Below are 16,751 nucleotides of genomic sequence, written 5' to 3'. Positions count from 1 at the left end.
ATTAATGCACAACTCCAGTGTTCACAGCAGCATTCTTCTTTTCTTCTCTTTCTTTCTTTCTTTCTTTCTTTCTTTCTTTCTTTCTTTCTTTCTTTCTTTCTTTTCTTTCTCTCTCTCTTCTCTTCTCTCTCTATCTCTCTCTCCCTCCCTCCTCCCTCCCTCCCTCCCTCCTCCCTCCCTCTCTCTCTCTCTTTTTTTTTTTTTAGTTTTTTGAGACAGGGTTTCTCTGTGTAACATCCTGGCTGTCCTGGAACTCACTTTGTAGACCAGGCTGAGATCGGCCTGCCTCTGCCTCCCAAGTGCTGGGCGTAAAGGTGTATGTCACCACTGCAGGCACATTACTCTTTTTTTTGTTTGTTTGTTTGGTTTTTCAAGACAGGGTTTCTCTGTGTAGCTTTGGAGCCTGTCCTGGAATTCACTCTGTAGCCCAGGCTGACCTCGAACTCACAGGGATCCACCTGCCTCTGCCTCCCGAGTGCTGGGATTAAAGGCGTGTGCCACCACCGCCTGGCCTACATTACTCTTAAGAACAAGAAGTGTTAACAATTCTCCAAATGACCATCAATAGAATGTTCAGCCAATAAATATTATTCAGTCACAAAAAGAAATGAAGTACCAATGTGTGCAAAACCACTAATGAGACCAAGAAACATGCTAAATAAAAGAAACCATACACAAAGTGTCTGCTATTATACGAATTCATTTATGGAAACTATGCAGAACACACAAAGTAGATTAGTGGTTGTCAGAGGCTGAATGCAAAGGGGTGGGAGACTGATTGCTAATGGGGATTCTTAAGATATTGGAAATGTTCTTAGATTAGATAATGGATGATTTTATAATTATATAAATATATAAACAAACAAAAATGCTAGACTACTTTTGAAGGGATGTAAGGGCAATTTTATGATATGTAAACTACAACATTAAAACTTTCATAATAAAAACAAGAAAATGACTACCAGTTGTGTCTAGTTGCTGACAGACTCTCTAGGAGGAGGATTAATGACAGACCAGCAGTTTAAAGTATCTCAGGGCTTTTCTGACCCAGCAGTTCTCCTTCAAGTTTTACGGAGTTGGAAGGATGCACTGTTTTGACAACACAGTGTTTCTTTTGCTGCTACAAAGAAGTAGTTTCAGGATGTTCAAGGAAGGGAAAAACTGGCTTCAGAGTAAAGAAGAAAAGAAATCTCTTCTAGAGGGGAATTATAGAGGGTGCTTTGGGCTGTTGAGAATGAGTAAATGCGGGAGGCGGCATGTGAACGCACAAGGGCCTCAGGTTAGAAGGAAGCATATATACGCCAGTGCACTGGAAACAGAAAGCAAGACAAACTGCAGGACAGAAGCTCCCTTTGGGGAGGGGTACAGTAGAACAAGAGAAGATAAACCTGAAATATAACCAGAAACCAGCTGAAGGAATGTGGATTACTTTATACATATATAATTTATCAGGAACAGCTCCGGGGATATTTGAAAAGAGAGTGACACGATTTCCATTTTTTACTTTCTAAATTGAATTTTATGACTTGACATTACCATTCACATTATTTAAGTCCTTAAATATTGAAGAGATATACAGTATATTTAAAAATTAAAAAACACCTCCATCTTATTCCACTAGTTTTTCATCCAATAAACTTTCTCCCATGGAGAACCATATATGGCCATGTGCTACATACCATTTGAGTGAACAATGGGCTACATATAAAAATGTTGTACATCACATGGTCTAGGTCTCCTGTAGACTATACTATCTAGGTTTGTGTATGTATACTTCAGTGCTAACACAATGAGGAAGTTAGCAATGGTGCCTTTCTCAGGCTGTATTTCTGCCAATTAACACACGACCACATCAGTTCCTCGTGTATCTCTCCCTCAATATTATATACTACAGCAGGCTCTATGGGGGTGAATTTCTTTCCCTCTCTTTTTATAGAAATGGAAGCGTCTCATACACACCATTCTGTACTATGCTTTTTTTCAGGTCGACAAAGCTTAGGTAGCTTTCCATTTGAATAAAGAGCTACCTCACTTTTTTTATAGCTACATGGTACTGCATCCCATTGTTTATTTGTGCCAAAATTTTATTTCATCATATATTTAAAGGGCATTTAGGTTGTTTTCAATCCTTACTATTAAAAACAATACTTCAAAAATAGCCTTGTACATATGCCACTTCCACATGTAAAAATATGTCTGCAGGATACATTCCTGGAAGTGAGACCGAGGGCTCAAAAGGTGTGTGTATTTACAACATTGATACATTTTTCCGAATGCTTTCCTTAGAAGTTACATCATCCCATCCCATCAGCATTGTATGACTACCTGATCCCTTACACCTCTGCCAATAAGATATGTTTCTCCATTTTAATTCTGTCTTGGGAAACCTAATCAGGTTATATGCAAAAGAGGATAACCCCATTTACATTTAAAATTGGATAAATATAGCATATGCTCTTTGGATAAATTTAATTTTGATTGGGAGAAGAAAATGTAAAACTACATATTTCCATGCTGCCTAGAAACAAGTTCTTTCATTTCCTGCTGTGAAAAAAAAAAAACACATTTCATTTTAGTTCTCAGGTATCTGGGGAAAGCAAAAGGGGAATATGATGCCTGAAGGGCAGCTGGACCCATGGGCAGGGTCAGTACAAGGAGGCAGCTCCTGGGTGCTCCAAGTCAGAAGCAAGGCTGTGTGGGCAAGGCCAGAACCATGACAGCAACAGGTAGAGTCGGAGGTGAGGAAATTTCCAGTGACCAAGAAGAAGCATCATCAACTACTGGAGAAATGGGAATTTTTCAAAGTAGACCATGAAACAAGTATTTTAAAACACAACATGGGATTCTTTTTCTGCCTCTCTGGCACCAAGGAATAAATGTGCTTTATTTCCCCTTCTTGCTTCCCGCATCAACAACTGTAGCCTTTTGAGGCCCAAATGTTTCCCTCTCTTTTGAAAGGCTACTTCCCATGGTTCCCCTAATAGACTGGAAATGTCCTAAGGACAGAGGCTAAAACTTCCTTCCTATTACCTTCTATTTCCTTCTATTTCCCATAGATTTATTTTTAGGTCTGTATTAAAATAATTTACACTAATTCAAGCCATAGACCAACCCCATCACTTTGTGAAACTCGCCACCACTCTGACGCCATACTGAGACAGCTGGAATCCCATTACACAGAAACTCAGAATACCTGAGGGGATGTCTTCTACTGAAAGATGGCTTGCTGTCTGTACTAGCTCTTGCAAAAGTTTTTTCTGCCTCAGTCTTTTCTCTCTTAGAACATTTTTAAAATTATTGATGCACTTGTTGAGGTAAATGGTCTCTGCACACACTTGCTCTAAACTCAGTTTGCCTTGATCAGGAGTGTCAGGCCTGGAACAAGTCTCATTTCCCAGACATGGGGCTATAGGGAAACTGAGCAATGAGTTTGCAAGAGGTGAGCTATTAGAAGCAAGAGAGAAGTTGCTTGGGTCTTGAGGTGTCTGATCACCCTGTGTAGAGATGCCTACTCCACCAGAGACCACACTGAGAAAGCTCTCACTCCCCTGACTCCCAGGACTCTCCACTGAACAGTCATGGGCACCGCCCGAACTCGCTGTCCTGAGAAGTCTGTCACTGTTCTCTGACTGGGAACCACTTTCGTTGCTTTCCAGGTCCTCAGGACTGACAGATCCATTGTTTTCCAGCTTCTGAAACACCCCCTGAAGAGCCAAACGAAAGTGGTGGATTGCTCGGCTCAGCTTAGTTGAGTAAAATTTAATTTCTACATCCTCATCCTCCTGGGAGCCACTTAGAACACAGGAGGACTTATCAAAGACATCCTTAAGGACCTGGGCAGCACAGTTCTCGTCTTCATTTAGGTCAATATGAACCATGTTACTGAAAGTCTCAGGCCCTATGATCATTTCCTCCACTGTGCTGTCAGAGCTCAGAGTGGTAAACCTTCTAGACTTGTCTGCCAAAAGGTCCTCTAGCTGCCTCGAGCTCAGAATATCAAGTCCAGCTTCACAGCCTAGAATTGTGTCCTCTGCATTTACCCTCTCTGCTTTCAGTGATTTGGACAATGAAAGACAACTGCTGTCCTTACTGTTACCACTGCAGTCAGTTTGTGGTTTTGTTACTTTACATGCTTCATGGTCTTGGCTGCCCTGTTTGAAAATCTGTGATTTCCCATAATCTTCCTCTTTTGACAGTAACACCGAGGAAGACTCCTCAAGTTGACAGAGGGGAGACAGCTCATCACAATGATCACTGATTACCCGGGATGCTCCTGATGTTCCTTCTACTTCATCCTGCAGCTTAGACATATCACTCTGTTTTGTTAAACCATCCTTTGGTAAGAAGCAAAGGCCTTGCTGCTCAGAACCCTGGGGTCCTCTATGTTGATTCTGAGTCCTCAGCTGGTCTGGTCCCATCATGTATCTTCTGTTCCTTGTTTCCATCTGAAGAGCTGGTTTACCCTGATTTAAAGAGTTCCAACTACAGTCTTGAAGTTGTTGCAAGCATGATAGAGACTCCTTTGGGGGATTCTTACACCCTTGTGGCCACACTGGCTCTTCTCTGGTAGCAACCCTGACTCCCACACTCTGCAAGAGGATAGATTTCTGCAAGATGAGGTCCCTGTGCTCTAGATGAACAAGTTTCACCACAGTGGGCCGGGGAACAGGAGCTGTGCCTGCCCTGTATGCCTCTCTGATGTACTTGTTGCACTGCATACCATTAACACAGAGATGTTTAGCTAGGAAGTTGTCTACTAGCTCCATGGTGTTTTCCCCATCATGTTCGGGAAGCCCATATAGATAAAGAATGGCTTCCTCTCTTTCTACATGGGGTTCCAGGGCCTTTTCTCCATCACACACCTTGACCAGAGAGCTGCTACCCACATGCAGGCCTTCTATTTCACTCAGTACTGAGTCTACACAGCTAGACACTTCATCTACAGAGCCCCGGACTTGGCTCAAGTGCTGTCGCAGCTCAGCAATCTCAGACTGAAGACGACTGATACCTTGCAGCTCTCTGATAATATATTCTACTACATCTCCCAAAGGTTCTCGCTGTTCATGGCTGCAGCTTTGGCCAGGGCCTCTGGACAAAAAGGGCCCAGCTTGGTTTCTCTCTGAAGGCTCTGAACAACTGGCAGGTGAGAGTTCCCGAGAATCAGACCCTGAAACACAGGCAGCAGAGGCCAGAGGATTGTTGGCTTGCTGCTCAAAGCTGCAAAGTTGGGCCAGGTCCCCATCTCTCTCTCCAGTAGTGGTGGAGTCTGCTGACTCACAGCAAGGGGGCAGGAAGCTGTCTTCTGGTAAGGATCCGGTAGGACCTGTGGACTTGCTCTTGACACCACATATAGTCTCTGCCCTAACCTTGTCTGGTGAGAGGCTGGATGAAGGTCCCAAGGTGAGCATGATTTCTTCCTCAGACTCTCGCAACAATCGTTTCATTTTTCCCTTCAGGAGAAGTGTTGGTTCTTTGCTTCTTTCTCTCGTTGGGATACTTAATAGAAATTGTCTTAGAAGAGCCTGTCCCGTTTTTTCCTTTCTTTTCTTTCTTCCTTTTATGGATTGGTTTTTAGCAATTATTGCTAGTTGAAGCCTTTGACTTAGCTCAGAGTGATGCCTGGAATGACCTCATGCATGAGCCTCAAACCTGACACATTTCCCCGGTTCCTGGTTTGGCTCTTATCCTGTAGCTCATGAAAAAAAGGGAAAACAGTTCACTCAGATCAGAAAGAAACAGGAAACTTAAATCAGACCAAGCTGTCAAAAAGGGATAAGAACAATGCCTTCAAAGACAGTAAGAATCCACCCTGATCAGCCTTCCACTCAGCCTTAAAGGTCGCAGGTATCCCTGCTATTCCCTTGACTTCCTTTAAAATACTGATTCAAAACCAAATCAAGTCTTTTATGTTCTTAACAAGTACAAAGGCATCAGTATTGAGACAAGCTGCTGAGCTATGGATAAGGTAAGGTCAACTAGTGACTTCTTACTTGAACCTTCCCAAAACTCAGCACTGGACTCTGACCGAGGGATGAACACGTAGATGTTTAACTACCACACACACAACTTAAAGACAGACACGGGAGGTTTCTTTCTTATCCATTTTGTTTTTCTGGTGAGGATTCAGATATTCATAGTTCATCTTTGTTTCCTGATAGCAACCATTCACTTGAAAAAGAGACGATGGCAAGTATTTCAGAGTTGAGGGAAGAAAAAGTATTACTACAGCTAATTCCAGAATAAGGTGGTAAAGTATAGGTGCAGCAATGTTCAGAACTCAAATGACATTCAACATATTTAAATCTACTGGGACAGACAGCTTGAGGTTCACAAATAATAGACTCACAACAGAGTCAGATGAAGGCTCAGGTTGGAGCAGCTGAATCACTATCCAGATTCAGCTTTTCTGGGACTCAAGGTACTATATCTATATGACTGTACTGCTCAGGTATCAGAGGGAAGCTAACCCTCTGATTGGCTGGGGGACAGCAATGCATGGGACAAGCAGGGAGTTGGTTATATTACACAGGGTATTTTGCCATTCTCCAAAAACTACTGCTAGACCTTCTACCATTCTTGCTTCTGGTACTTAAGTCACTGGTAACTACTATAGGACAGAGGTGGAGCTGATTATTAACTTATGGGGAGGGGCACACATTTCCTGTTTATTAGGAAGATACAAAATGTGGGGAGTAGAAGAGTGGAAAGTACAAAAGGGAAAACAGGGACTCGGGAGACGCATGGAGCTACCAATGCTCTACGGTCCTGCGAGCAACCAAGCAAGGGATGAGATGAGCTAGTGGGAGACACACTGTCCTTCAATTATTTGACATGAAATAGTTTCTCTGATTCTGTTTTTAAATTTTGTCATGATTTATAAGTCCTCTAAATCCTTACTAGAAGGGGAAAACTGCCTTAAAGAATAAAGCTGACTGCCGGGCAGTGGTGGCTCACGCCTTTAATCCCAGCACTCTGGGAGGCAGAGCCAGGCGGATCTCTGTGAGTTTGAGGCCAGCATGGTCTACAGAGCAAGATCCAGGAAAGGCACAAAGCTACACTGAAAAACACTGTCTTGAAAAACAAAAACAAAAACAAAAACAAAAAAAAACAACCAAACAAACAAAAACAAAAAGAATAAAGCTGACCTAATAGCAACTCATTTTCATGAAAAGTCACCATCTACAATTAGTCTATGGGCCTAAAATTTAAAAGCACTATACCTCCCTGGATTGAGAAGCAGCAGAAGGACAAGTCATAGGACTTGGAATAAAGATGAGCTGGTGCTACAGGAGATAACTAGGTCAAGAACCAAGAGACAGAAACTGGATGAATTCCTATTTCCTATCTCCCTGCCTTCTCTACAGCTCCTGTAAGAACTCTACTTTAACAAGGAATTCCTCATCTAAGTAGACTACGTATTTTGTGAGGTCACAAACAAGTCCAATCCACCCATTACTGCTTTAGCCTGAGTTTTAAGAAGCCAGGTTAATAGCAGCTTCTCCCTGCTCTAAACAAAGAGGCTTGTTTCCATATTAAACAAACAAATCAAACCCTCCAAACCTTCTTTCAACTGGTAGCCACTGCCTCTCCATGGACTGAACTTAACAATTACCTGCTGGGCATACCTGTTCTGTAGTGGCACCAAACTCATTCGGTCATCCTGGTTTTTAGGTGCTGAAGCAGGGGATAAGCTCACTGTGTTACCTGAGGATTAACTAGTCACTCTGCTCAGAGCTCAACAGACTATAAGGAAAGGGGCAACCTGAGGACCCAGGAGACTCAAGTCAGCCTTCTTCCTCCTCAATCTCTCTTTGCTACTACTGAATGAAATGACAGGGACTATGTAGAAGGATCATCTGATCTCCAAGTCAATTTGAATTAATAAATACATAAAGGAGATGCCAGGTATTAAGTTAAAGCCAAGAATATAAGAAACACTCTCTACTCTTTAATAGATTATATTATATTATCCATGGATAATGGATGAGAATGGATGACAATATGAAATTATATATGTTATTGACAAATTGTAATTAAAAAGTAAGTATTTATTATAGGAGTGAAAAATATGAAAGAAGTGATACACAAAACCAGGACAGGTAAGGCCCCAGAGAATACTTCCTTTGGTGAATTCTCTGCTTAAATCTAGGCCTCTAGTTGCCATCAAAGTGTTCATGCTATCATTCTGCCTGTCTTGTTGGCCTATCCACTGTGGTCAATTCTCTAGCTTCATGCACTCACTTTGAAATAAGCATACACTTATTCCCCCTAAGGAATGCTTGATGTTGGAAAAAATAATATAAGGCTGTCCTTCAAGAACTAGCTGTATTTGAAAAGGAAACACAGGAAAAGAAAATGAAGTAACCAGAAAGCTAAAGATTTAATGATGGAAAACTAAGAATTAGGGCTGGAGGTAGATATTTAAATTACATTTCATCAGTACCAACCTACTAAAACCAAGTCAAGAGAAACACTCCTCAGTATTCTTAAATGGCTGATTCACTTCTCTTCTCTCTGACTTGTAAAATAAACATGATTAAGAATGTGACTAGTTCTTGTAAAAAATGCCTCTGACCCAAATCTTGGCTTGAAGGAAACCACCAGAGACCTCTGGGAAACAGGCAAGGATTCTATGAACATATATCAAGCAGCCTCTCAGTTCTGTGAAACAATCCCAAAGGGCAGCAAGACAAGAACACCAAGGACCCTGCCCCAGTCGAGGCTCTACGACCCCTGGGCCATTTGCCAGTGGTGCCGTAAGGTGACTGTGGTGAGAAGGCTGGTTTCTAGGCCAGCCACAGCAGGTAGGGTGCTCTCAGGATGTGAATCTTTGGGAAAGAATCAACTCCTAGACTATCATGGCAGAAGAAAGAGATCAGGGCCCAAGTGCAAAGAGCAAATTAGTACAAATGAGAATGTCCTAGACCAGGAGCTTAGTCTAGTCCCAGCCCTGCAGTTTCTGGGATGTGCCATTTCTCACATTATTGTGGTCTACCTATGCTGATGGACTAGTTTTGTTTGGCTATTATAGTATTTTTTTTCTAAATTTTTAAACTGAAAGTATTTAGATGGAATAAGTACTCTAACTTCTCAAAAGCCACTTACTTAAAATTATAACTCTTGAACTAGAAGGGCATCCTTATTGTTACTGAATGGTAGGTTCTTGCTTAAGAGCCCACAATAGATATGAACCACATTACCAAGAAAATGTTCATTTATTTCCAAATTCCTAATTCCTGGTATAGGGCCTCACTATGAAAAGTACCGGGCCTAGCACATAGTGAGACCTTGGTGCCATGAGGAATTGATGGGAAAGCTGGATTAGAATTCCAGTCTCCTACTTTTTCTGATTCTCCTCTGTTTCCATGACAACATGAAAACTTCAAGGTTCAGGTTTCCTTCTAGACTAGTGACCAAAAACCTGTTTCAATTGTAAAACTAAGGTGGAAATCTCTTCCCAGTAACATTTATTCACAATTTTCTGAAACTTACTTAGGACAAAAATTACCAGGCTGCCAGCTAGCTAATATCTGCCCAGTGTCTGAGGCTAGTGGAGAGAATCCTCAGTGCTGTTGTGATGGTCTCTTACTTGGCTCTTCCAGCAAGAAAAGCTGCCCTGATCCTTGTCTTAGTGATGAATAGAGCAGCACTCTCCCCACAGAAATATAATATAATTCACATGGTATATTTTAAATTCCCTGGAAAAAATATAAAGAGTAAAAGAAGCATGTAAAATTAATCTTAATATGTGTTTACTCAACCTCAAATCCAAAATATTATTACACGTAATCAATATAAAAATCATTCATTGTACATTTGTATTCTTTTTTTATACTAAATCCTTGAATCTCATATATCACATCTTATTTTCCAAAACATCTTAAAGCAGTCTAACTAGCTGGGCATGGTAGCACATGCCTGTAATCCAAGAGTGTGGGTGTGCGGGGGTATGTACACATGCAGAGGTGTACATGCGGTATTATGGTACATGAAGGATTTGGTTCTCATTTTGTAGGATCTGGAAACAAGACTCAGTTCATTAGACCTAAATGTAAATGCCTCGAGCCACAGAGCCAACTAACTGGTCCACTCCCAACACTTACAATGTAGAGATAGGGGAGCAAGATTTCAAGGTCATCTTCAGCTATATAGACAGTTCAAGGACAATCTGAGCTACAAGAGACTGTTTCAAAACAATAACAACAAAAATCAAAGGCTAAACAGTCATGTGTGGCCAGTGGCTACCATATTGGACAACATGGATCTAGAATTCTAGGGTAGGGATTAATCTAGATAGGCTCTAAAACTTGTGAGTAGGTACCAAGTGTAGAGAAGAGTGTCATCACAGTGACAGTGAACTGTTACTTTCACTCATCTTTTTATCTGTTTACTTTGATCCTAGTTAGAAGTAGCTCATTTCTGCTTATGGACAGGCTCACTCCTCCTTAAGGCTACAAAGAACCAATATCAAACCCTAACCACAAAAAAAAAAAAAAAAAAAAAGAGAGACCTTTTTTCCCTCTCCATCCTACCATTTGTCAATATCTTGTAGCTTTGTGTAGCTTCTTTCCAATATTCTGGGCAAACTACAGGACAAACATGGATACTTCCACAGAAGTTACCCATTCACATGGAGGATTTGGAGACCTTGCATGAGCAAGAGTGTGATATTAGTGCAGCTAGGTGCAAGGTCTACAAGAGGGGCAGATGATGATGGCAAAAGAATCACTGATTTAGAATTTTCAGTTTACACGAGTCTCACTTATCATTACAACCCTGTAAGGCAAGAAGAATTATTATTTTGACCTCATAGAAGACAAAACTAGAGCTTTAAGAGGGCGAATTAGACTTGACCAAGGTCACTGAGAAAGGCTAGGATTAAGTAAGTTTTCAATTTACAAAGTTAGGGCTCTTGCACTACACATATAAATAGACAAATTATATGCATGTGTATATACACACATGCATTATATGCATATATACACACACTCAAAGCTGGGAAAGCTTAGGATGGACATTTCTGTTTATATGGCATATGTATGCATGAGAGGCATGTACACACCAGACTGGACAGTATAGCCCCTCTCCACACATTTACAGAAGAAAGATGAAAAGGTTTCTGAATATACCTAAGAACAGGAAGGTTACCTAAGTGCATGTATAAATGTGTGGAGGAACAGATGATCTCTATATATGAATGCACACAGAGGTAGAGATAACTTATATGCATATAAGATGAATAAAAGGTTGTCTATATGCAATGTATATACAGGAGAGGACCAGGTAGGTTATAAACACATATAGGCATGTCAAGACAGAAACTATGCAGACATCCAACAGGATGGATAAGCAGTTGTAGATATATAGCAGAGTACCCATGAAGAATGGATGGCCAGATTATCAGTACCCAAACACGTGTATGTGAAGATTCGACCCCAGTGCTGAGTATGCTGTTTTTCCCTCATTATAATGACTAGCAACTTGGCTCAAGCAGTTATATAATTAATGTAGCTGCTCCATATTCCACCCACAAATGCTTTGCTTTTGTCCCTCTTGTCGTTCAGAGTCAATCATATATTTAATATCACTTACCTTGCTGCTGCAACCAAAATAAGGTTAAGAAAATGAAAAAGGAAAAAACATTAAAGCCACAAATTCTCAAGTTTTAGAATGCAAGCACTGCCTTTAAGAGGTAATCCATCAGAAGCACTCCTTAGACTGAAGAAGCCACAGGATGAACTTTCTGAGCCACAGCACAGCCGCCTGCCCAACAACCAACAAACAGCGCCAAGGAGCTCTAATTCTCAGCTGCACCCTGCTGGCTGGCTCCTCCTTGCAAAGTTGACGAGAGGAACAATGCCTAGCAGAGAAATCCCCTCAGTGAAGGCGGGGCAGGAGTCTGGTGGCTGCAAATCTAGGAATCCAGTCTGGTCCACACCTCTCTGCTGAGGGGAGATTCTGAAGACCAGGCTGCTGAAGGCAACAGCAGGAAACTTCAACTGGATGTGGAATTCTAACTCAATCCTTTCCGGGCTTTGAGACTGAGAGGAAAGCAGGGCAGCTCCGCTCCCGCTTCTGCTCCTCCTCCTCTCCAGCTGCTTCCTGCCTGCCTGCACCCTCCCATAGGGCACCAGCCCTCCTCACACGTTGCTGGCGCACACACCCCCTTCCCAGCACACTCACGCACACACAATCCTGCCAGCAAGCTCACTCACACACCCTGGGTGAGTGTCTCTCCCTCTTGCTAAATATAGATCTTACTCTCTCTCCCTTCCCCCATTTTCTTCCTTCTTTCTTCCCTATCCTTCTTCTCTCCTGTCTTTACACCCCTCTCACATCTTTAGAATTTAAGAGAGATGTACCACAGAGCTCTATACTTTAAGGAGCTCCAAATCTCAGGGGGAACCCAGAATACAGCTAGCACACAATACAAAGACAGATTTCTCTTCTAGTAAAATAAGCTCTGGATTGGTTTACCATACATAAGGTCTGTCTGTCATCAGCCTTTAGAGAAGCTGAAGGACAGGGACAGTGACCAAGTGCAGTTCACATCAAATCGTGCCATTTTCTCACAGTTTACATCCTCAAGCAGTTTCTCTGAACAGCTACTGCAAAAGAATTCCCTTAGGCTATGGAGATACAGTGACTAGGGAGGAGGGGAAACTGAGTTAAACAAAATGGGTCTCAACTGCAACAGTCAAGACCAAAGGCTGCTTTTGGAATCCAGAATTCAGAACTTGGCAACCCAAATGAATACAACATCAGTCTAAAGCTGTCTAAGACGCAGAGTCCTATTTTCATGATCCCCAATATCCCAGCTTGCCTTTCCCAATGGCAGCCTTATGTCTACGGAGATTTTTCTGGTCTAGTTGTTCTCATGTTTTCCTAATTCTAACAATTCCACAAGTCTCTGTAGGATGTACTATGAAATCAAGCATCTTTATCTTCAAAGAACACTCAGACTGCTCACTGTAACATATCTGAGTATAACGTAGGTACCACTGAAGCTCTGGAACATAAGGTGGCAGGTACATGAAACACGCTCCCTTGGTCCACTCTGCAGCCACGGATGGGAAAACACTGCTCACTGTGCCTAGCCCTGAACTGCCAGTAACAATCCAGTCACGCTGCTTCTCTTCTGCCTTCCCTGAACCTGGCACAATGAGAAAAGGCCTTCCTCTTCCTCAGGTCAAAATCGGGAGGCAAACTTGACTGATTCGGCATTTATCTCAAACATTCCTGTAGCAATCCACAGAAGACTTTTGCCCATCTAACCCAGAAATCAGGTGGTATGTCAAGGTAGGCAGTCCTATGTGACAGATAAAACAAAGCTTTGACTTATTTAATCTTGGCTTGTTTGAGGCAGAATCTCACTTTGTAGACCAGGATAGTTTTGAACTTGCAGTGATCCTCCTGCTTCTGCCTCCCAATGCTAGGATTACATGTTCCTAAGCCATTATGTCTGGCTCCAAACAAGATTTTAAATCAATCATGATCTCCATACCTTATCCAAGATCCCAAGGAGAAAGGGTTGGTTTCAGAGCCAACATTTGCCTCCTTGCTGCCTTCTTCCAATAACATTGATCTCCCCTCAGCCAAGGCAGAAAAATTAGATTCCAAAAGATGCTAAATAACCCATTTCTTAACCATCCACCTCATTATGCAGCCAACACTGACAGCAGAACAAATACCTCCTAACCCAGTTGGGAGCTGGCTAGATGACAGAAGAGATAAGGGCTGACAGCACAACTATAACCACATCTAAATACAGAGGAAGAAAATAACTTGAAAACTGTCAAATTTCAGTGGAAGCCACAGCCAATTTACTGTGGAGTTTCCCAGGCTTGAGCCAGGAGAGGTACAGGGTTTAACACAAATAGAGGAAAGACTGATTAAATCAGAATCCTTCCCCAGCTCTGCAGCCAAGCATAAAGAGTCAAGAACGGTAACTGTCCTTTACGAAGTCTGGGCCCAGGCATTCTAAAATGAGGGAAAGCTCACACTATCAAGAACAAGGAAGATTCCCCAGCACCAGGGCATTGCCTAAGCAACCTAGTTCTTCATGCCCTATCCACCGGTGGGGTTCCAGGGCTTGGTCGAGGACTCAAGTAGTATTACAAAGGCTAATGGATCCTGTCTTGTCCATCTGTCTAAATGTGTACATCCCATCTCCTAAGCAGCTCTGGCTTTCTAGAAAAACAATGGCTCAGAGAATGGAAGATATGTTCAAGACATCAGAAAGCACAAAATTCGCTATCTCCCATTAGAGCCTTGAAATTTCACATGAGTGTTCACATCTTTGACCACAAATTATTCTTGTGCTTACCACTGCTCCATGCTTTAAGCAAGAGCAAGGAGGATGTGATGGTTAATCCTGTCAACTTGATAGGACTCAGGCATTTTTAGGTGGAAAGAGCTGCCCTGAATATAAGTGTACTTACATTCTGTACTGGGGTCCCAGACTGAATGAAGAAAAGGTAAACAAAGCCCCAGTGTTCATCTCTCTCAGCCTACTAGCTGTCTACTCAATGTGAGCAGCCGTCTCACGCCCACGCCACTGTGCCTTTCTCACTATGATGGACTGCGTCCTCCAACTACGGGCACAATAAATCAATCCTTCCTGAAGCTGAGCTTTTTCGTCAGGAATTTTGTCACAGCAATGAAATAAACAACTAATACAGAGGATAAAGGGTGATAAAGAGCAGTCAGCATAAGCTCTGGTAACAAAGAGGAGGTTCCTTCAGCCACAGTCCTACAGGGCTCAGTTTTAGACATCATATGACCACAAAATAATCAGCTCTCCTCTGGGATGGATAGTAGGCCATTTTTATTTCCTTGGCTGTGGGAGCAACAATATAGCCCCTTTGTCACAGTGGATCTGGCCCTTGATAATCTCATGTAGGCTAAGAAGATGAGGTCCTTTTTTTAAGAAATAGCATAGTGTCCACCTCAGCTGAGAAACGTCCTCAAAGCTAGCCTGCTCTAGAGTCCACTGGGCAGAACTGGGAAACAGATTGGGTTAAGAAGGGAAAGGCATTTATCCAGAAACTCTGAAATGCTTTCAACAGACATTCTCAAGGTCTGGTTCCCAATTTAAATCTTTGCAGGGATTTTTGCCTAGAGACAGATGAGTCAAGATGGAAATTCAAAATGAGACACTGACACTCACGCAGAGTTGTAGGAAGGTTCAGAGTGGCAGGTGCTCTAATGGGGAGCTGAATGGATGCGTTAGTCAGGAGATCACCTGGTGCATAAAATCCTCTTCAACTAAAGCAGTTATATAGGACCACAGGGTCACTGGGGAGGGCCTCAACAGTCACAGTTCTCTCCCTCAAATAACCAGTCTAAATCTCCCTAAGGTCAGATACAACTAGTCTGGAAGCAGAGAACACACCACTCCAAACCTCTGGCCTCCCTTTTCAGATGTCACTGCCAGGGACTGGCTGGGTCAGGACCAGCAGGTGTCTAGCTTGTCATCCCAAGACAGCAGTCATAAATATGGATACAAAGGATGGGGAAACTCAGTTCTGTTTTACATAGGAGTCAGTTTGTGACTATTTTCCTTCTCTACCACTAAGAAAACCCAGAAGCATCACGAAGAGGCTGACATGTGGCCACACAGCTGGGATTTCTTTTATGCGTGGGGAAAATGGTTTGTTCTGGTGGCTAAGAAAAGTCATTTTTTTTCCCTCCAAATAGAATTATGTTCTCCCCAAACTATTCAGCAACTATATACAAGCAGAGAATGATGGGCAATGGGAGGTGTTCCCCTTTCTTCCCCCAGGAGCACGCTGCCCTAAGGGAATGATGAACCTGGCAGAGACATACTGAGTTTACTGATGTGCTGAGACAGAGCTGCCATGCAGCCCAAATGCAACCTGACAAGCTGCAAGGCAGGCCTAAGGAGTCACAAACTGCTGACAAGCCTCAGTTCTACAACCAGGTCAAGCACCATGCCCAATTAGAACCTTGAGTATGAAGAGGCAATAAACAAAATGCTCAGGACTGCCCATCTAAACAGGTTTTCTGCCTGTACTGTCAGAGGCCATGGGCTATGTTCATCCCAGAACCAAATGACTGAAAGGGTTTTGAAGAGTCCTTTATCTTTGTTTAAAAACTCTTAAAGTAGTATACATTCCTATGCTCTCACACAACTCTGATCAAAAGTCACAGCATCCAGACTTGTCTTAGTTAAGGTTTTAATGCTGTGAAGAGACACCAGGACCATAGCAACTCTTATAAAGGAAAACATTTAATTGGGGCTGGCTTAGAGTTCATTATTGTCATGGTGAGAAGCATGGCAGCATGCAGGCAGACACGGTGCTGGAGAAGTAGGATCAGCACACAGCAGGCTTCTGAAACCCCAGAGCCCACCTCCAGTGACACACTTCCTCCAACAAGCCCACACCTCATAATAGTGCCACTCCCAATGAGCTTATAGAGGCCATTTTCATTCAAACCACCACAAGACTAAAAAGAATATAGTTCCTGAACTATAGTCTCTGTGTCTTTGTCTCTGTCTCTCTCTCACTCTTTCTCTCACTCTCTCATTGTGTATATATGTATATGTGTGTATGTATGTATGTATGTATGTGTGTGTGTACACTGACCTTCCAGTATCTTGAACTTCTCAGCTTTCAGAATTGAAAGACACTTATATCATATATAAATTACATTGTTCATGGTAAGTAGTTCTGAAAGGCTGGGCTACAACAAATTGTGACACCTTCCCCCTCCTAATTTATACTTTG

At 42.4% G+C, this 16,751-nt stretch overlaps 2 protein-coding genes across 2 annotated transcripts in view; both read right to left on the bottom strand.

The window, feature by feature from the left end:
* Positions 1–16,751, bottom strand: part of Unc13b (unc-13 homolog B) — a 209,200-nt gene that overhangs the window by 46,751 nt on the left and 145,698 nt on the right.
* On the bottom strand, positions 444–16,228 carry LOC119087394 (protein unc-13 homolog C-like). Its single transcript, XM_037202546.1, has 2 exons — positions 11,593–16,228; positions 444–5,686 (listed from the first exon to the last, which is right to left on the bottom strand). Exon 2 carries the CDS (start codon positions 5,442–5,444, stop codon positions 3,117–3,119), a length of 2,328 nt encoding a protein of 775 aa, XP_037058441.1. The 5' UTR covers positions 5,445–5,686; positions 11,593–16,228; the 3' UTR covers positions 444–3,116.

Source organism: Peromyscus leucopus, chromosome 2 (assembly GCF_004664715.2).
Source record: "Peromyscus leucopus breed LL Stock chromosome 2, UCI_PerLeu_2.1, whole genome shotgun sequence".
Taxonomy (NCBI): Eukaryota; Metazoa; Chordata; class Mammalia; order Rodentia; family Cricetidae; genus Peromyscus; species Peromyscus leucopus.
The sequence above is the reverse complement of the archived record's forward strand: the minus strand, read 5'-3'. Positions and strand labels throughout refer to the sequence as shown.